At 39.0% G+C, this 21,895-nt stretch overlaps 1 protein-coding gene across 1 annotated transcript in view; it reads right to left on the bottom strand.

The window, feature by feature from the left end:
* COL19A1 (collagen, type XIX, alpha 1) overlaps positions 1–21,488 on the bottom strand; it is a 506,470-nt gene extending 484,982 nt beyond the window's left edge. Inside the window, exons 1-5 of the mRNA XM_006835782.1 lie at positions 21,379–21,488; positions 21,189–21,268; positions 20,722–20,874; positions 20,461–20,636; positions 18,891–18,999 (exon numbers count right to left, since the gene is read on the bottom strand). Of these exons, the coding sequence (XP_006835845.1) occupies positions 18,891–18,999; positions 20,461–20,636; positions 20,722–20,874; positions 21,189–21,268; positions 21,379–21,488 (628 nt within the window). The remainder of the gene's footprint in view (positions 1–18,890; positions 19,000–20,460; positions 20,637–20,721; positions 20,875–21,188; positions 21,269–21,378) is intronic.
* Positions 21,489–21,895: the final 407 nt, after the last annotated feature.

Raw genomic sequence — 21,895 nt, 5'->3', positions numbered from 1 at the left:
ATATATAATTCCAGAAAATGAAATCTTTATGAATAGCACTAGAATATTGCCAGATGTAATACTGGAAGATAAGGCACTCAGGTTGGAAGACACTAAAAATATTACTGGGGTAGACAGCTTCCTCGAAGAAGAGTTGACCATGCTAACAATAATAGAGTAAACCTTCCGGGACCTTCATTTGCTGATGGGGCACAACTCAAATGAGTAGAAACTACTGCAAACATTCATTAATAATCTGAAAGGGTATGTTGTTAGTATGAATCTAGGAAAATTGGAAGTTGTCAAAAGCAAAATGAAATACATAAAGTTCAATATCCTAGCCATTAATGAGCTGGAATGGACAAGTGTTGACCATTTTGAATCTGACAAACATATGGCCTACTAGGCGGGGGATGACAAATTCAATAGAATTTATGTAGCATTTATCATCAAAAAGAACATTTCAAGATCTGTCTTGAAATACAATGCTGTCTGTGATAGTATAATAGCCATATGCCTTCAAGGAAGAACCGTTAAGACCACTATTATTCAAATTTATACAAGAACCACTAAAACCAGTGATGATGAAGTTGAAATATGCTATCAATATCTTCAGTCTGAAATCAAACAAATTGAAGTCGAGATGTATTGATAATTACTGGTCATTGGAATGTGAATGTTGGAAACAGAGGAAGGGTCAGTAGTTGGAAAATATGGCCTAGATAATAGAAATGATACTGGAGATTGCATGATAAGAATTTTGTGAGATCAATGACTTCCTCATTGACAATACCTTTTTTAAGCAACATAAAAGTGATTATACACATGCACCTCACTAGATGGAACACATAGAAATCAAGATGACTACATCTATGGGAAGAGATGGTGGAAAAGTTCAATATCATCAGCGAGATCAAGGCCAGGGGCTGACTGGAACAGACCATCAATTGCTCATATGCAAATCCAGGCTGAAGCTGAAGAAAATTAACACACATCCACAACAGCCAAAATCTTACCTTGAACATATCCCACATGAATTTAGAGACCATCTCAAGAACTGATTTGATGCATTAGATACTAATTACTAAAGACCTAAAAAGCTGTGGGATGACATCAAGAATTTCATACATGAAGAAAGCAAAAGGTCATTAAAAAGATGAAATAATAAAAGACAAAAAGAGGTATCAAAGGAGATTCTGAAACTTGGTATGCAGTGTAGACATGCTAAAGCTAGTGGAAGAAATGAAGTAGTAAAAGAGCTGAACAGAAAATTTCAAAGGGCAAAAACCTGGAGTTAGAAAAACAAAAGGGAGCAACATGCTCAGGATTTCTCAAGCAGAATAAACTGAAGAAAAAGTTTAAATCTTGATTTGGAATATTGAACTACTCCACAGGCAACATGTTGAGTGATGGAGAAAGCAGCAAAAGAACCTAAGACTCAATATAGAGTCATTGAGCCAAAAATGTTCAACCATTTCATGATGTAGTATATGATCAAGAACCAATGGTACTGAAGGAAGAAATCCAAGCTGCGCTGAAGGTTTTGGCAAAAAAATAAGACTCAAGCATTGATGGAATACAAATTGAAATAGTTCAATAAACTGGCAGTGGAGGTGCTCATTCATCTACGCCAAGAAATTTGGAAGACAGCTAACTCCCCCAAATTGATTGAAACACATCCATATTTATGCCCATTTCAAAGAGAGGTGATCCAACAGAATGTGGAAATCATCGAACAATATCATTAATAACACATGCAAGTAAAATTTTGGTGAAGATAATTCAAAAGCAGTTGTAACATTACATTGAAAGGGAACTGCCAGAAACTCAAGCTAAATTCAGAAGAGGATGTGGAAAATGGATATCATTGCTGACATCTGGTGGATCTTGGCTGAAAACAGAGAATATCAGAAAGATGTTTATCTGTTCTTCATTGACTTTGCAAAGGTTTTTGACTGTATGGATAATGAAAAGCTATGGACAACAATGGGAAGAATGGGTGTTCCAGAACACTTGATTATGCTCATGAAGAACCTACACATAGACCAAGAGGCAGTCATTTGAATAGAACAAAGGAACATTGAATAGTTTAAAACCAAAAAGAGTGTACGCCAAGGCTGTATATTTTCACCATACTCACTCTGTTTGCTGAGCAAATAATTCGAGAAGCTGAATTATTAGAAGAAAAATGTGGCATCGGGATCAGAGGAAAACTCATTAACAACCTTTAATATGCAGATGATTGAACCTTGCTTGATGAAGGTAAAAATACCTTAAAATACTGATGAAGATTAAAGACCTTTGATATGGGTTGCACCTCAGTGTAAAGAAAACAAAAATCCTCACCAGTGAACATTATGATTAATGGAGAAAAGATGGAAGTTGTCATTACAATTAATGGAGAAAAGATGGAAGTTGTCAAAGACTTCATTTTCCTTGAATTTACAATCAACACTATGGAATTAGCAGTCAATTAATCAAAAGACCTATTGCATTAGGCAAATATGCTGTACAAGATCAAAGATACCAGTTTGATAGCTAAGGTGCTGATGGTATTTTCAATAGCCTATACGCATCTGCTCCTTGGAAACCCTATACAGGGTCTCTATGAGTCAGTATCAACTCAACGGCACTTCACAACAACAACATATGCGTCTGAAAGTTGGACAGTGAAAAAGGAAGACCACAGAAGAATTGATGCATTTGAGAAGAACATTAAAAGTACCAAGGACTGCCAGAAGAACTAACAAATCTGTGTTATAAGAAATACAGACATCCAAGTGTACAGTGTATTTTATAGATTTGAAGTTAACATTCTTATTTTCAAGAGAATTTATGGACATTGTAGAAATGTAGAAATGCATTTCCAAACTGCCTTAAACATTGTATTTTTATAGACATCTTTAAAAAAAATCCTATGTTTTAAATAACTATTTTTTTGGTTATTTGTTTCATTAAAATGTGTACATCAGTAAAGAATTTTAAAGAAAAAAAGAAATACAGACAGAATTCTCCTTAGAAGGCAGGATGGCAAGATTCTTTCTCTCATGTTTCATTCATATATCAGAAGCGACCAGTCGCTGGAGTAGGATACTATGCTTGGTAAAGTGGAGGGTCAGTTAAAAAAAGAGGAGGACTCCCAATAGGATGAATTGGCACAGGGGCAGCAACAATGGGCCCAAACACAGCAGCTGTGAGGAATGTACTTTTCTAGTCCAGTCCTCATCTCTGAATTTTAGGTTGCAAATCCAGTGCCTTTACTATATACTTGCCCACAGTTTTTGCACTGACATTTTCATCTTGGTACATACAAATTGAACTCTTGATTGACAGCAACAATTTGTTCCCCTCATGGTCTTCTACAAGCACATGCTATTGTTCTTTTTGCTACTGATGTTTTTATAGTAACAAATTTTGTCTAATTTTCTGGTGTTTTAGCCACAATATATGGGAATTAGTATCTGTTAACCTATGTTGTTGTTGTTAAGTGCCATTGAGTCGGTTCTGACTAATAGTGACCCTATATAGGGTTTCTGAGGAACGGCTTGGGAGCTTGAACCGCCAACCTTGAAGTTCAAACGGCTTTGCAGTCTGGTACATTAACCCACAGTGCCATACCAGTATTCTGTTAACCTGTATCAACAATTTTTTATTTTTAGAAGGAAGGAGTAATTAAAGGAAAAGAAGGATAAAAATCAAAAGAGGTTCCTGCTCAGTTACTAATAATGTAACTTATAATGTTGTAATTCAGTGATAATCATTGCTAAGGAGTCTGTATAGCTGGTATAAGAGAAGGTCCATGGGGTGGGGGTGGGGCGGTGATACCAACACTAATGATGGCACTGTCAGTAATACCCCAAACACATCTCAAATTAACTATTGTCTCTCCAGTCCTCTGTGTTATCCAAGTTTAGGTTGACCTGGTCTGAAATATCAACAACTTCCTAACTGGTTTCCATTCTCATTATTGTCTCTTGACCAAATTATGTCTCTGTACAGTAACTAGCAAATAATATTCTGTGATCCATTAGGCTTTTGTTGGCTAATTTTAAGAAGCAGATTACCAGGCCTTAATTCTTAGTCTAGAAGCTCTGTTGAAACCCATCAACCATGGGTGACTCGGCTGGTAGTTGAAATGGTTCTATGAAATAAACAAACAAACAAATAAACATGCAAAAAAAAACCCACATGATATTGTGCACTGAAAAGAGTTCCACTGCCATAAATACACAAGAAAAATGCACACACGGAAAAAGGTGCACACAGAAAAATGCCCACACACAAAATTGCTCTAGCCAAAAAAAAAAAAAAAGCCTACACAGAAAAGTATGCATAAAGAAAAATTCTCATATTCATAATATTAAAAGTGATAAACTCAAAACGTAACCTGAACCTAAACCCAAATTACAATCCTACTTATTATATAAGTACTTGTTATATGTGTGGAGAACACATGATAGAATTCTGAAAAACCAATGATTTGTTCATTTCAAATATCTTCTTTAGACAGCATAAGAGACGACTATAAACCTATAAACATTGACCTCACCAGATGGAATACATAGAAATCAAATTGATTACATCTGCGGAAAGAGATGATGGAAAAGCTCCATATCATCAGTGAAAACAAGGCCAGGGACAGATTGTGGTATAGATCATCAATTACTCATATGCAAACTCAAACTGAAGCTGAAGAAAATGAAAACAAGTCCACCAAAACCAAAATATGACCTTCAATATATCCCACCTGAATTTAGAGACCATCTGAAGAACAGATTTGGTACATTAAACACTAAAGACCGAAGACCAGAAGAATCTGTACCTGGACCAAGAGGCAATTGATCGAACAGAACATGGGAACACTGAATGGTTTAAATTCAGAAATATATACGACAAGGTTGTATTCTTTCACCATACTTATTCAACCTGTATGCTAAGCAAATAATCTGAGAAGCTGGGTTATATGAAGAAAAACGTGGCATCAGGATTGGAGGAAGACTCATTAACAACCTGCAATATGCAGATGATACAACCTTCCTTGCTGAAAGTGAAGAGGACTTAAAACATTGACTGATGAAGATCAAAGAGCACAACCTTCAGTATGTATTGTATCTGAATGTAAAGAAAACAAAATTACTCACAACTAGACCAATAACAATATTCTTATCAATGGAGAAAAGATTGAAGTTGTCAAGGACTTCATCCTTCTTTGATCAATTATCAACAACACTCATGGAAACAACAGTCAAGAAATCAAATGACATATTGCATTAGGCAAATCTGGTGCACAAGACTTTTATAAAGTGTTGAAGAGCAAAGATGTCAGCTTTAGGACTAAGGTGCGCCTGCCCCAAGCCATGGTATTTCAATAACCTCATATGCATGTGAAAGCTGGAGAGTGAATAAGGAAGACCATAGAAGAATTGATGCTTTTGATTTATAGTGTTGGAGGAGAATATTGAAGGTGTCATGGGCTGCCAAAAGAACCTATAGATCTGTTTTGAAAGTGCAGCCAGAGTGTTTCTTGGAGGCCTAGATGGCCAAACTTCATCTCTCATACTTCGGACATATTGTCAGGAGGGAGCAGTCGCTGGAGAAGGATATCATGTTTGGTAAGGTGGAGGGTCAGAGAAAATGAGGAAGACCCCCAACAAGAAGGATTGGCCAAGTGGCAGCATTGATGGACTCAAGTGTGGCAACAGTAGTGAGGTTGGCCCAGGATTGGTCAGTGTTTCATTCTGCTCTGCATAGGTCGCTATGAGTTGGTAATGACTCAATGGCACATAACAACAACAACATTATATGAGAATTTTTCTGTGTGGACATTTTTTGTGTGTGAACATTTAAACAGTGAGGTGTGTTTATTTCTGTGCATAATTTTCATGTGGACTTTTTTTCTGTGTGTTTTTTTTTTTTTTTTTTCTAGTAGGGATTTAAAATATTAGTTACATAGCTTCCAGTATCATCGTAACATACAAGCTACTACAATAGACAAAACTGGCAGTCTGGTGGTAGTTTCTTTGGCCTAGATGTTCTGAATAATTTAACCCCTGCCACCAGCCTCATACAGTGCCAGTCACTTCACAGATGTATTTTCCTCACATTCCAAAGTTCTCTCCAGCCTCAACACTTTTGCCTGTGCTATTTCTTCACCCTTAAAAATGCTGAGTCCTACATATCTTTCATCAAAAACTCTGAGTCTTACTCATCTTTCATCTTCAAATTTCAATGTTACTAACTATAAGCACCCTCACCTGTTTAGTAGGTACCCTCACCCCAGTATGCTCTAGCTCAGATTTCATTTTGTCTGTATTTATATATAGTTTATTTTCCCTTGACAATCTTAAATCTGATTAAATAGGGACCATGTCTTTCTTGCCTGTCACTGTTTCCTGGGTACCTAACACAGCAACTAGTAAAGAAGGATCAGAACATTTGAAGAGAGAGAAAGAGACAAGAATGAGAAAATAGGAGAAACTGCCAATTTATACATCTTGAGATACAATGAAATACACAGGTAAGTAAAAAAGTATTGCTACTAGGGTTCCAATTATAAAATATGTTTAAATAGATTTCGGAGACTAGTGAATGGCTGCATACAAAGTCTCTCAGTAATGCATTTGTCTTAATCTCATTAAGGTGTACTTATAAAAAAAAATAGGTCCAGTCAAAACAATGGCTTCCCAGGGCATCTGCTGGGCCAGTTAAATTCAAAGAAGAGAAGGTTATAGAAAATGTCGTTTGAAATTCCCAAGGGGAGCAAAGTGGCTGAGAACCACAAGGTCAGCTGTTGGAGACTATCAGCCGCTCCACAGAAGAAAGATGAGGCTTTCTGCTCCCGCAAAGATTTATAGCCTCTAATACACAGGCTCGATGACACTTAACAATAACAACAAACAATTTCGTTAAATTTTCTTGAAGGATAAAGGACAATCGAGAGGCTTATTATGAAGAAGTTTTTAAAAAATTGAAAACTGCAAAGGCCAGGAAAGCTGTACAGAGGAATATTTTCCATCATGACAAAGCACTGGCTCATTTTTCTAGGGAAAGGGCTTTTTCCCATGAGCGTTTCATTGGGAAAACAATCCTCCTTACAACTCTAATATTACCCCTTCAGATGTTTTGTTTTCCAAACTCAAAGAATATTGAAAAGAAACACAATTTGAGTCCCTGGAGGATGCTAAAACTGTTTGACATGCTGTAAATTGAAGAACACTGAATTCTTTGACGAAGGGTTACAGACACGGGTACACTGCCTTCAGAAGTCTATAAAACTAGACTGAGAGTATGTCGAGAAACAGCACCTTCACATTTTGATATTTTTGTTTAATAAAGGTTTTTGTGATTTTTAGCAATACTTATTTATTTACCCTCATATACTTACCTTTGAATATGTACCAATAGTAATTTACTTTCATTTTTAATCCTATGTTATTCAAGATCTTACAATATTTCAGTAGTCATTATCATTAATATGCCATCTCTATAAACAACTAAACAATGTTTACTGTTGCTCTAGTACTGATTAAATGGTGATGTATTCCACTCAACTAAGAACGATTTTAAAACATTTTTTATCAAGGTCTCAAAATAAATCCTTTTGTACATTTTAAAAACACCTTTTTTCATATATTCATCTCCTGCTTTTGGTATTGGCAGGATGAGTGCCAATAAAACTGTCAACAGCAAAATTTCCCTTGGGCTTCCCCTTCTCCACATCCCTCTCCCCTTATCAGATACCTGCTCTTCTCAGATTGCTTGTTGATACTCTAGGCCAACCTCCTGTGTTCTCAAATTTGGGTTTTGCCCACAATTCCCTTCCTTCTCAAAACCCGCTAATTCTGGTTTCTTTCCCAGTGGAGTGACTAATGTAAAATCTCAGGAAAACATACGTGAATCCACAGGTCTTTAAAGGTCTTCAAATCCGTATTCTCTACACTTGTAGAAAAATGGCCCATGTTCATTTTAAGAAGGATATGAGAAAACTGATCAGCACGATTTCATTTTATATAGTTGTTGTTAGGTGTCCTCAAGTTAGTTCTCACTAATAGTCACCCTGTGTACAACAGAATGAAACACTGCCCAGTCCTGCGCCGTCCACAATTGTCATGTTTGGACTCATTACTGCCAGTCCACCTTGTTGAGAGTCTTCCTTTTTGTCACTTACCCAATATTTTATTTTACCAGGATTGGCCGCTCATTTGCCAATTAACAACATTTTTTCACAGTGGGTTCTCCAGAAGCCCATCTGCTCAGACACTTCTTCCCTGTCAAGCACTCCTCCTTCCTTAACCACAAAAGTGTTTGTGATTCTTGATCCCAGGATACAGAGACACTGCTACAGTAACATCTGTTGGCCTATCTAGCTTCGTGTGAACAGCAGGTTGCCACAAAGGGCAACTTACCCAGATTTCAGAATCATCCTTAAAAACACCCTGAGCCTTCAGAAGTGGCCAGCATACATATTCCTTTGGATACGTAGCAACTCTGACCCCCCAGGTCCTTTCCCTGAAGCATACCTCAACTCAAACCAGACTATGCACAGTGAGGCCATCGTTCATCCACATTGTTTGATTATCAGTGAACATATGGTTACTGGAGACAGATTGGGTTTCTAAGCACTGGACTCAAGTGTTGGCAACAGGAAGAATGTGCCCTTCAGACTGGCAATTCCTCATACGAATTTAAGGCAGGAAGTAGTACTTTTGCATTGAATGTGTATAAATGTTGTATAAATGTTGCTGTTGTTGTTAATTGCTGTTGAGTCGATTCCGACTCATAGGCGACCCTGTATAGGGTTTCCAAGGAGCAGCTGCTAAGCTCGAACCACCAACCTTGCAGTTCAAACGACTTTGCAGTCTGACGCATTAGCCTACAGCGCCACACCAGGACTTCTGTGTATACATAGTTGCTCTAAATTGCAATTGCTATTTCTCTCTCAATCCAAGGTCATATAAAACTTTACATATATATATATAATAAGCACGCACACATAATTTTATCCAGTGCAATCAAATATAAGGCATCAGTTATGGAACCTGCCAACAGCCCAAAGAGCTACCTCATCCTCCTATGACACACTACTGCGCATGATCCTACTGAAGCTGGCGTGCTTCCCATAAAACGGCCTAGTGATAACTTGTAGTTTCCAAAGATTCATCTGTATTTTAATTCCTTGACTTTCCAGGTAAGCACTTTTTAGGAGGGGTAGAGATTAGTGGCTTCAGAAAACAAAACAAAACAAAACAAAAAATCACATACTGCCTAGCGTCTGGGCATCAATGATCAAGAAAGAACAAACTGGTTTGCCTTTTTTTATATGTTTGGAGTTTTTTTCTCTATTTTAAAATTTCTAAATTCTAAATAATTTCAAAATGTATCTACTTAAGAAATGGACATTAAAATATTCTTAAATCTAAATATTTGATGCTTGAATTAGATTTAAGGAACACTTGATTCCTTAAATCTAAATACTTGAAGAGGGCACGGTGCTCTGCAGTTTGTGGCTGAAATGGGAAAAATTGCTTTCTCTTCACGTCATGTCTTGGGAAACAGGGCAACTAAAATAAACAAACAAAAACATGTCCAAAGTACATGAGATGAAATCTCACCATCCTTGCTTCTAAGAACCGTTCTGACTGTACTTCTTCCAACAAAGATTTGTTCTTCTGGCATTCCACACTATATCCAGTATTCTTAGCCAACACCATAATTTTTCTCAAGTCTTCCTTTCTCAAGTGATCCAGCTTTCACACATATATGAAGTGATTGAAAATAACATACCTTGGCTTCTTAGTCCTCAAAGTGACATCTTTACTCTTTAACACTAAAAGTAGGCTGTTACAGCAGATTAACAAAATGCATGTGTTACGTCCTTTGATTCTTGACTGTTGTTTCCATGATCATTGATTGTGGAACCAAGAAAAATGAAGTCTTTGACAACTTTAATATTTTCTCCATTTATCAGGATGTTGTCTATTGGTCCAGTTGTGAGGATTTTTTTTGTTTTCGTTACATTGACGTGCAATCCATACTGAAGACTATACTCTTCAGTCTTCATCAGTATTTCAAGGCCTCTTTGCTTCCAGCAAGCAAGGTTGTATCATCCGCACATCATAGGTTGTTAATAAATTTTCCTTCAATTCTGTCACATTCGTCTTTATATAATCCATGAATATAATGAATTCTCAGATTATTTGTTCAGCATACACACTGAATGTGTATGGTGAAAGAACACAATCCTGGCACACATCTTTCATTATTTAAAACCATTATTATCCCTTTTTTCTATTCAAACAATTGCCTCTTGATCTATGTACAGATTCCTGATGAGCACAAATAAGTGTTCTAGAATACTCATTTTTTGCATTGGTATTCACCATTTGTTATGATCCATACAGTCTAATGCTTTTGCATAGTCAATAATTTTAAGCAAGCATCTTTCTGGTATTATGTGCTTTCAGCCAAGATCTATCTGACGTCAGCTACGATATCCCTACTTCCAGGTCCTCTTCTGAATCTGGCAGCTGCCCATGGATGTACTAATGGAATTTCTTTGAGTTATCTTCTGCAAAATTTTACTTGCATGTGATATCAGTGATATTTGATAATTTCAAAATGAGCACAAATATGGATCTCTTTCCACTGATTGTCTAATGTAGCTGTCTTTAGATAAGTGAGTGCTTCCAGTGCTGCATCAACTTGTTGAAACATTTCAAATGGTACTCAATTAATTCTTGGAGCCCTGTTTTTCACCAGTGACTTCTGCACAGCCTGGATTTGCTACCTCTTGAAATGGTTGAATATCAACCAATTCTTTTTGGTACAATGACTGTGTCGTTCTCCATAGTCTTTCGATGCTTGCTGCCTCATTCAATATTTTGGTGATTCAATATTCCAACTCAAGGCTTAAATTTTTCTTCAGTTCTTTAAAAAATGTTTTTGGCTTTCTGACTCCAGATCTTTGTCTATATTACTTTGTCTTCTGAAGCTGCCCTTTCAAGTTTTCTGTTCAGCTTTTAGTTCATCATTTCTTCCAGTTGCTTTAGCTACTCTACATTCAAGAGTAAGTTTCACACCTAAGGACAAAGTTCAGAAGGGTTGGGGAGGAGGGTGAAATGGAAATAAGAACCTGGGAAGGAAGGAAGATAACTGTAGTTATATGGAGGGGGGGTGCAATCATTGAAATGAAGCGAAGTGTATGATTTGTTGAATATAAAACAGTCAGTTCTAGAGTATAATTGAACATCCATTTATGTCTTTCCTTTCTTTTCTGTCTTTTTAATGACCTCTTGTTTTCTTTATGTATGTTGTTTCTAGATGTCATCCCATAACTCATCTGGTTTCAGTCATTAATATTCAGTGTGTCTTATCTGTTCTTGAGATGGTCTCTAAATTCAGGTGGGACATATTCAAGATCATATTTTGGTTCTCCTGGACTTGTTTTAATTTTCTTCAGCTTCAACCAGAAATTGCATATGGGCAATGAATGGTCTGTTTGTTCCATAGTTGGCCCTTGACCTTGTTTTGGCTGATGCTATTGAGCTTCTCCATAAGGAGCTCTGATAGTGTAGTGGTTACAAATTGGACTGCGAACCTAAAGGTCAGCAGTTCGAAACTACCAGCTGCTCCGTGGGAGAAAGATGAGGCTTTCTGTTCCCGTAAAGATTTACAACCTCAGAAACCCTGTACAGGGTCACTATGGGTCGGAACCGACTGGATGGCACTTAACAACAACATCATCTCTTACAACAGATGCAATTAATTTGATTCCTGTGTATTCCATCTGGGAATGCTCATATATATGGTTGCCATTTATGTTGTTGAAAAAAAGGTATTCGCAATTAAGTCATTGATCTTGTAGAATTGTATCATGGGATCTCTAGCTTCACTTCACTTACCAAGTGTATACTTTCCAACTACTGATGTTCCTCTTTGTTTCCAACTTTTGCATGCCAATCACAAGTAATTATCACTGAATCTTGATTGCATGTTTGATCAGTTGTAGACTGACTATGAAAGGACCCCCTGCGCAGCTCATCAACCACACCTCACACCAGATGGCCCATCTAGAGACCTTTATTCAGGGTGAGGAAGGTAACCTCTGCCGGAGAGAGAAGGCAGGAGGCGGACAGGAGGAGAGGAAGAAGAAGAAGAGAGCGTCAACAGGAAGGGAGGGGATTTATATAGATTCAACAGGAAGGGAGTGGTCATTGCTGGGGTGATTTAGCTCTGGCCTATCAAAAGCCACGTTATCCTTTAAACTACACGCCTTGTAGTTCAGGGCGGGGAAACAGACAAAATGGAGTTGGAGGGAGGGTAGAGGAAAGAACCGGAAGGTACTGTAACAGACTAAGTTAGTAGTTGTTGTTGGTAGGTGCCATCAAGTCATTTCCAACCCATAGCGACCCTATTTACAACAGAACAAAACAGCACCAGGTCCTGCACCATCCTCACAATTGCTGCTATCCTTGAGTTCACTGTTGCCACCACTATGCCAATCCATCTAGTTAGGGTCTCCCTCTTTTTCTCTGGCCCTCCACTATACCAAGCAAGATGTCCTTCTCCAGGGACTGGTCTCTCCTGATAATATGTCCTAAGTATGAGAGACAAAATCTAGTCATCCTGGTTTCCAAAGAACATTCTGGTTGTCGTTCTTTCAACACAGATTTGTTTGTTCTTCTGGCAGTCCATGATACCTTTAAAAAGTCTTCTCCAACCCCATCACTTAAATGCACCAATTGTCTACAGTCTTCCTTATTCATTGTCAGGAAGAAGTTGGTAGAATTCTTTAATTTCTTCATCATTGGTTAGTGGTTGGTGGGTAAAGTTGAATAATCATCAGATTAATTGGTCTTTCTTGTAGGCATATGGATATGTTCCTATCACAAACACCCTTGTACTTCAAGATACATCTTCAAATATTCTTTTTTGACAATGAATGTGACACCATTCTTCTTCAATTTGTCATTCCTAGCATAGTAAACTACACGACTGTTCAATTAAAAATGGCCAATACCTGTGCATTTCAGCTCACTAATGCCTAAGATACCAAGCTGTATGTGCTCCATTTCATTTTTGAACTTCCAATTTTCCTAGATTCATGTTCCACATTCCAAGATTAATGGACGTTTGCAGCTGTCTCTTCTTATTTTGAGTTGTGCCCCATCGGCTAATGAGGCTCACAAAAGCTTTGATCCATCCACATTATTAAAGACAACTCTACTTTGAGGAAATGGCTTTTTACTAGTTGTATTTTGAGTGCTTTCCGCCCTAAGTGGCTCAGACAATATACCATTGCTATTCATAAGGTTTTCATTGGTTAGTCCCTCAGAAGTGGACCACCTCTTCATTCTTCCTAGTCTATCTTCATCTGGAAGTGCCAGTGAAACCTGTCTATTATGCATGACCCTGCCGGTATTTGTAATACTGAAGTTATAGCTTCCAGGATCACAGTAACATGCAACCACCACAGTATGACAAACTGACAGATGAGTGGTGGTTGAATTTACTTTACACATGGAATTTTATTTAATATGTACAACAACTTGAAAGGTAGGTGTAACTGCCTCTAACATTCACATAGTGCAGGGCAAGATGTCTACCTACCATAAATTTAAATATTTTACAGAGAAAAATAAAACTAATTTTAAAATATATGTCTTATCCTTTTCCGTGGACAAATATGCTTTCCCCAAAACCTGAAGTCCCAGGTCAAGTTTAGAATTCTACAAAGCATGGTATGTTAAATATACTCACTTCTGGCCTATACCAAAGTTCACCTCATTTTTTTTCCCATTCCTAGCTCTGTATTTGCCATGAGGAGCCTCACTCACACATATGTGAATGTCCAAATAAATCTAAGTTCTGTCTGTATTACCTGAAAACAACTGCTCCTTGACTATTCTTTGGGCCAGGTTTGCACACACAGTGACTTTTTCTGTTCCTGAAAAAATGAATCAAGGAAGTGGTTTCTCAGTCCCTGCAAGGGGGGCAATGGAATATTCAGTCAAGAAATTTTAGGATCCTGAGTAACCATGCTGTTGTTAAATACTGTGGAATTGGTTCGACTCATAGTTCAACATTGTGGTTCAAACCAATCTTAAGGTCTGGTGCTTATCCTAAAGCACTAGCCAAGTCAAAAAGGAAGGAATTGGGTTTTGAACGGGCATGTTCCCTTAGTTTTGTGGGCTCCTAACCTTGGAAGGAGGTGCACATCCTGGAAAGGATCACAACAGACCTTCACTCTGTAGATCCGGAATAGGGATTCTCTTGCCTGGACCTGAGGGTGGTACTGCAGGCTGCTATCATGTCTTTAGTCTATAAATCTGAGCTCTAAAGTCACAAAGACTGAAGTCCAAGTCAGCTCAACTAAAAAGCTTTTCTTCTGATACTATGAACAGTCACTATTAGGATGTGGCACAAATCTATCCCACTCTTATAAACCTCCTCTTAAATTTTTAGCTATATTCTTATCAAGATCCTATCCAGACCCCAGACAGTTCCTTATAGTGCTACAAAACTGCAAAGTCATAGCTAGAGTGTGCCCTTCTCTGTCAGTTTTGAGAAGACAACACCTGTGGAGCTAATAAACCCTATAAAATCATTTATATAGCCCTTCTTGTAACTAATTTCTCTTTACAATGAAAGCAAAGATATAGTGGCAGCCTTCAGGCCTGGTCCTGATCTCTATCTCCATTATCCTCACCATCCTTTCAAACTGGATTCGTTTTGGAGATTGGTGGGATAACCAGTTGCCATCCAGTCAATGTTGTCTCACATCAACTCTATAGGATGGAGTAGGACTGCCCTATAGGGTTTTCTAGACTGTCATCTTTATGAACACAGACTGTCTTATCTTTACCCTGTGAAGTGGCTGGTGTGTTAAAATTGACGGTCTTTCAGTGAGCAACCAAGTACTTAACCACTGCACCACTAGGGCTCCTTATTATTAGTTGTTATTAAGTGCTGTCGAGTCAGTTCCGACTCATAGCCACCCTGTCTAGGGTTCTTGAGGAACGGCTGGGGAGTTTGCACTGCAACCTTGCAGTTGAAACCAACCTTGTGATCCAGTGTTTATCCTACAGCACCACACCAGGACTCCTTATTAGTGGCTTGTTGTTCTTAAGTGCTGTCAAGTTGGTTCTGACCCATAATGACCCTGTGTAGGGTTTCTGAGGAGCAGCTGATGTGCAAACATGAACTGCTGACCTTGTGGTTCAAACTGACTTTGTATTCTAGCACATTTACCCACAGCACCACACCACACCAGGATGATTCCTTATTAGTGGAGTAGGTAATAATAAAAAAATAAAAAATAAATAAAAATGTGAATCTCTTGTCTTTTAAACACTCTTGATGCAACACTTGAAATCCTACAAGACAACTTTAAAAACTGAGATGTTTGTGTACAGAGAACACATAAAGGAACATTAGAAAAACTTAAAGCTTCCATTCTAGCAATTGGATGTGGTTTTACTATGTGACAGTTACAGAAGACACAGCAGTACCCCAAGGAGAGGAAGGGAAGGGAAATTAAAAACAAACCAACACATTATGTTTGAGAGGTATATACTGAAAGTAAATGAAAGCAGAGTAAGTATGTAGAGTGATACAATAGTGGACTTGCCAGGTAGGATGGTATGGGACCTCTCAGTTTTAGCTCCGGAGTTATAAGCTAAATCAAATCTGCCTAGTCAACATACAAAATTTTACTATTATGCCATCTAATATTTATTATGCTTATGCTGCATTGCTGAAATTTGTTAGGTAAGTAGCGATTCCACTGGATATAACACTAGAACAGAAAAGAACATGAAAAAGAAAAGTGAAATACAGAGAAAGGGAGGAGAAATAGAAAGGAAGTACTGGTTCCCTCTACATAGGTTTTAAATGTGCAAAACAACACTATAGCTTTCAAAAAAGTAGGTTCAAGTTACTAAATGGCTAAAAGAACCTAAGTTCTAGAAAATACAGTATAAAAAGAAATGCTATGTGACTAAGAAGTTGATTTTTAAATCAAATCTTCGTGACTACTCTCCAGTATACTTGTACATTCTGCTAGGAAAATCTGGTCATCTCATTATAAAATGATATATTGAGTAAATAAGCAAAAACAACAGGTGTTACACATATGTTATTTTATCAGTCTTTAAAATTTATCTCTAGGGAAACTAGGTAGAGTCTATAAACTATATAAGAAAATCTAATGGAAAAGTCATACCTATAGAGTTATAAAACCAAGCCTATAATCAAACAAATATCCTGAGAATTTAGAACTAAATCTAACATTCATTCACAGTTTTATAATTGACTGGAGCAATGCAGTTGAAGGAAGTTTGTAAATGTCTTTTGAACTTAGGAAAAGTTTCTGCCCTCATTATATTCTACCATAAACCTCCTGACCTTTTATATTTTGATTATAGGCATCACCATTAACTTGGGAGCACATGTTAAATTTTTCAAAATCTTTCTCAACTCCTTCTTCACTTCCCATATCAAATCTTACAATGATCTACTTTTAAAATGTCTTTGGAATCCACACCAACTTTCTCATACAAACTGATCCTTGTTCTTTCTAATACAATGAATTTCTAACTAAACACCCTTCTTTCAGTCTTGTTTCTCTTAATTCCATCTTCCTACTGCTCAAGAAAGGAGCTCTGGTAGCATAGTGGTTATGAATTGGGCTGTGAACCGCAAGGTCAGCAGTTCGAAACTACCAGCTCTCTGTGGGAGAAAGATAAGGCTTTTTGCTCCCATAAAGATTTACAGCCTCAGAAACCCTGTACAGGGTCACTATGAGTCTATACCGACACCACGGCACATAACAACAACACTGCTCAAGAATTCTATTTTTAAAGCTGAAATCTAGTTACTTTAAGAATCCTACTTAAAGTCTTTTGGTAGCTTTTCACTGTCCATTCCTAAGTGAGGCACTCAAGGAGTCAGACCCCAACACATCTGTCCATGTCCAGCCTTATGTTCCACTATCTCCTTCCAAACAAACTCTGCTCCACCAAACTATTCACAATTCCCAAAACATGCCAGACTTCTGCACATGCTGTTTCTGCTGCTAGAATGCCCTTCCAATCCTCGTTCCATATGGTGAGCACTTACTTAGCCTTCAACTTGTAGGTCAAATGCCATGTCATCTGTGAAGTCTGTAATAACTATCCCAGGCAGAGTTTAGTACTCACTGCCTTGTGATTCAACAGTGCTTGGTAGTAATAATGTGCCTGCGTCTAGGCTCCTCTCTATCCTGAACATCTTTCGGGGAAAAATTATCTTATTCAATTGTGTTTTGTTTAAACTTATAAAACCAAACACCAAAACAAAAATACCCATCACTGTCAATTCAATGCCAACTCATTGCTACTCTATACAACAGAGTGCAACTGCCCCCTCTAGAGTTTCTAAGGCTGTAAATCTTTATGGAAGCCAACTTCAACATCTTTCTTCCACTGTGTGGCTGGTGGGTTTGAAGCACCAACCTTCTGATTAGCAGGAGATTGCTTTAACCACTATGCCACCAGGGCTCTACATACTTGGAATATAGTGGGTTTTGTTGTTGGTGTTTTTAAGTGCTGTCAGGTTTGTTCCGACCCATAGCGACCCTGTATAGGGTTTCTGAGGAATGGCTGGTGAGCTTGAACTGCCGACCTTGTGGTTCAAACTGACTTTGCATTCACACACAGCACCACACCAGGGGGTTGTTGTTGTTGTTAAGTGCTGTGGAGTCAGTTCCGACCCATAGCGACCCTGTAGAGGGTTTCCAAGGAGCGGCTGGTGAGCTTGAACCACTAACCTTGCAGTTCAAACCAACTTTTCAGTCTAGCGCATTAACCCACAGTGCTACACCAGGACTCCACGGTAGGGGTTACTACCTGATTAATTTGTAGTATGAAAATTTAATGGTAATATATTTTAACAAATAAGCAAACAAATGAAAGTTTGGGTACTGATGAGTAATATATCCAGGTAAGAATTTAACATTTATAGAAGTAGTGTTTTTTTCTGTTGTATATAGGGTCACTGTGAGCCAGAACTGACTCCACGGCTCAGCATGAAGGAAGAAATAGTGTAAAAAATGTAGGAGAAATTACTGAAAGAAGCCACAGTGAACATAATTTTAATTATTTAGGAATGAACAATCAAACAAAATGATACTATTGGATTTTCTGTCTCCACAGAAAACAGCTCCTGGTTATTAATGTTCATACTCTGAAACTAAACAAATCTATCAGTTTCCTCAAAGTTTCTGTGGTATTTCTCCAATCATTTCAAAAACAATGCCCACTTCCCAGAGTGTCTTTTTAACCTCATCTTCCATTTATGCTTAATTGAACATTGCTGCATTATTGACATGCTTCTCTGAACTATAGTTATCTCTATTAACCTTCTGAATACTAGTCTCAATTTCACCACCATGACTAACCTATCTTTTTTTCAAATGTTTAGTTCTATTTTTCATGGAAACAACTATATTAATGACCCAGAGCCTCCTAAAATTCTAAAAAAAAAGTTTCCTGAATCATCAACTTTTTCTAATTTTTCCACTTGGAGGACTCTATTAGCTTTCATATTTAATGACCTTACAATGTCACAGTTAATGGTGATTTCTCTCCTTCCTTGGCTCTTCTTATCCATACAGTCAATGTATGGATAAGACAGGTCTATTCTTCCACTCTTGGATTCACCATCTTTCTATCAGTTCAACTAAAGCCATGGCTTCCTCACCTGATTAACTCACTATTGACCTACAAAACAACACTCTAGAAGCCCCTTGCTCTTAACTCCTCCTTTCCAATCTATCCTTGGCAGGTGTTTTAAGATACTCACCCATCCTCCTTCTCCCTACCATCTGCCTTGCCTTATCTCAGGTTTCACCCAGCTTGGATTCTCTGTGTTACCAGGCACATGACTGCTCACTCCCACCTCTAAGCCTTCACACATGCCATTCCTTCTGGTTGGAATGCCCTTGGTGTTTGCTTTCTTCTGTTTAGTCTCATTATTCTTTGCCTGTTTAAGATATATGTTCTCAACATGGCCTGCCTCAAATAACCCAGCTCCCCTCTCAGTCATTCTATTTTTCCCACCAGCCTATCAAGGTTATATATCAGCATCTTGATAGTCCTGCTATTTGTATTTCTGTCTATTTATCTTTCTTCGCTCCAATGTGCATTTATTGTGCCAATTAGCCATATAACCATGGTTTCTATCTCTATATCTTGTCTGCCTTTAAAATCATCATCTCTATGAACCCAGTAGGCATTTCTGCTTGCTGGAGAATAAGAACTAAAATTGCAGTACAAGAGATTAATCTGGAGGACCAGAAAGTAAATGGAACTTTTCCATTTCTGGAGAATACCATGGGCCCCCATCTGTTGTGGATGGTTTCTTTGAAAGACTTAATGATTCAGATACAGAGATAATGTCCCAATGGTAATAACAACCATGTTTGGTTTTCTTTCACTTTTTTGCTTTCTGACCTGTTCATAACAGGTTTAGACACATGTCCCTGATCTATTGCCACAGCTTCAACCACTCTGCCCCAGAACCCCACTTAGATGCTTTACCAGTTTGAGAGATCAACCCAGACATAACCTCATGGGAGCAGCCGCCAATAACTTTCTCCATTTTCCATCCCGTAGGGAGAAAATAAATTTTCCACCCCTTAAAAGAATATATATATCTTTTCCATGCTGAACAGATATTCCTACCCAAAGAACCCTGCCAGATCTCTTCAGGAAGCGGGTGTTTATGTGCCTAAACATACCAGCTTCTCTTTCATAGACACATGTCAAAAGTCTCTACCTAGAAAGGATCCTAAAGGTTTTGCTCCACTCACCTGCAAGGAGATGCTGATAGACTACATGTATGGTTTTGTTTTCATCTCTTAAAAAATTACGATACAGCCCTTGATTTGGACAGAGAGATACCTTTGCCTTCTCGCTTTCTTTGGTTTTGGGAGGGAGTGGAGAAAGAGTGGGCTGCTTATATTCCATCACCTCCAGACCAAGAAGTCCTTGGAAATGGGGGTAGAAGAGGGCGTGTATTGACTTTCTTAACCTTCCATTTCCCAACCTAAGCTGTGGCTCACAACTACTCACTGGTGCAATATCTGGATGGTTTTATCCAAAACTGTACGCCTTTTCAGAAATCTGAGTTGACTTTTTAAGCCCAGTCCACTGTGCTGTGAGCCTGGCATTGTGTTCTGGTACCCTTCTTGCTTTCCACCCTCTCACCAATTGCCAATCGGTGTCTCTCAGCTCTCCTGGGACTCCAGCCACCTTACCTATTCACCAGCTCTTCTGCGTCCTCCTTTCCCTCAGTAATCTATATGGGGCAGATTTCGCTGTCACGCCCGCCTGCTCAAACTGAGTTAGCATGCCCGGCGGCGTGTTTGGTTCCGAGCCAACAAACTTCTTTGGGACCCTGCAGCACCCTAGCTGGGTTTCGCGGTACCGCCTCCCTCCTCACAGTCGCCGGGGCGCCGGCGCGCTGACGGCAGTGGCGGCTAGATTCTCGCAGCCTGGGCGGCGGAGGCTGGGCGCGTTCTCGGAGCTGGCGTTCCCGCCGCGGCGGTGGCAGCGGGGACAGCGAGGACGGGAACGGCGAGGACGGCGGCGGCGCTGGGGCTGGCGGCGCTGCGCGTGCTGCAGGGTAATTAAGTAACTGGGCCGGACGATCCCGAGCGAGCTAGGATTGGGGAGGCCGGAGTCCCAGGACCCCCGCTCGCACCCGCTCTAACCCCTGAAGCCGCACTTGGGAGAAAAACCCGCGTGTAAGAATAGGTAAACCCGGTTCCGGGAGTGAAGCTTCGGAACCTCAAGTCTCCCGGCGTATATCTCTTAACTGTTTCCTCGCTTCCAGGGGCCAACCTGGCCAGCATCTCTAGACACAGACCAAAATATAAGATCTGACAGCATGAATTTATATTGTCGAGTTTGTTTTGTGCATTTAACAACACGGATGTTTGGTCATTAGTGTTTTTCCTTCTTCTTCTGTATTTCGTGTCTGTTCTCTCCCGCATCAGCAGTGATCATAGTTCTGCTTCATGAGCACACATATGAACAAATCACCTAGAACTACAGTATAAGGCATAAACCCTGCATTACGTGAACACGGGATCACAAACTACATTATAAATAGAATATTAAAGTGGTCAGACAGTGCCAAGGAATTTTTGGTTCCATCATGAAGCTTACCTATGTAAATGCGTAATTGCAGGTGTGCGTTATTTATCCACCCTAACATAGTTACGTGGACAGCATAGTTTTTACATTGTCTTGAAAAGCAGATGCACGTAAGTGACTAGAAATATGAGCGAATGACATGGACCAGGCATGTGTGCAAGAGATGAAGTGAAAGGGCCGGTCGCAACGCCGTGCAGCTTACCTTGAATTTGTATCTGAGCCCCTCAGAGGCGCAGTGGAGTCCCGACTGGGTTGCGGCACCGCTGAGGAGTGGCCCAAGTCAGCTCCTCCGAGTGGGGAAGGGGGACGCATCTCTGCCCTTATTAGTCTCTCCCAGTGTGACCCTCCCACTCGGCGAGGACTGAGGACTCCGCCAACTCATACACAGGTTTTCCTTAATTATAACAATGTCGCCTCAGAGCTGGGAATAATGCCTTTTAGGTTTATGTTTTATTAGCATTTTCACAGATTGACTCTTGGATGCAGGTGCTTAGAGTTTCTCACTTCTGATTCTGAAGAAGCGCCTTCAAAATGTATGCTGCATACACTCACAGATAGATCATTTATTTTTTTTTTTAACAGTTGAGCTAAAAAAAAAAATCATTATGCTTCATTTTTCACTTTTATGTCAAGAGTTGATGTAAAGTTAGTAGAGAGACCCTGATCACCTTTTAATCATGCTAACGTGTACAGGTTTATGCGGCTTGATTTGTCTGTTT

This window comes from Chrysochloris asiatica, unplaced genomic scaffold (genome assembly GCF_000296735.1).
Source record: "Chrysochloris asiatica unplaced genomic scaffold, ChrAsi1.0 scaffold00019, whole genome shotgun sequence".
In the NCBI taxonomy this organism is placed as follows: Eukaryota; Metazoa; Chordata; class Mammalia; order Afrosoricida; family Chrysochloridae; genus Chrysochloris; species Chrysochloris asiatica.
Note: the sequence above shows the minus strand (reverse complement) of the source record. Positions and strands in the feature narration are given on the sequence as shown.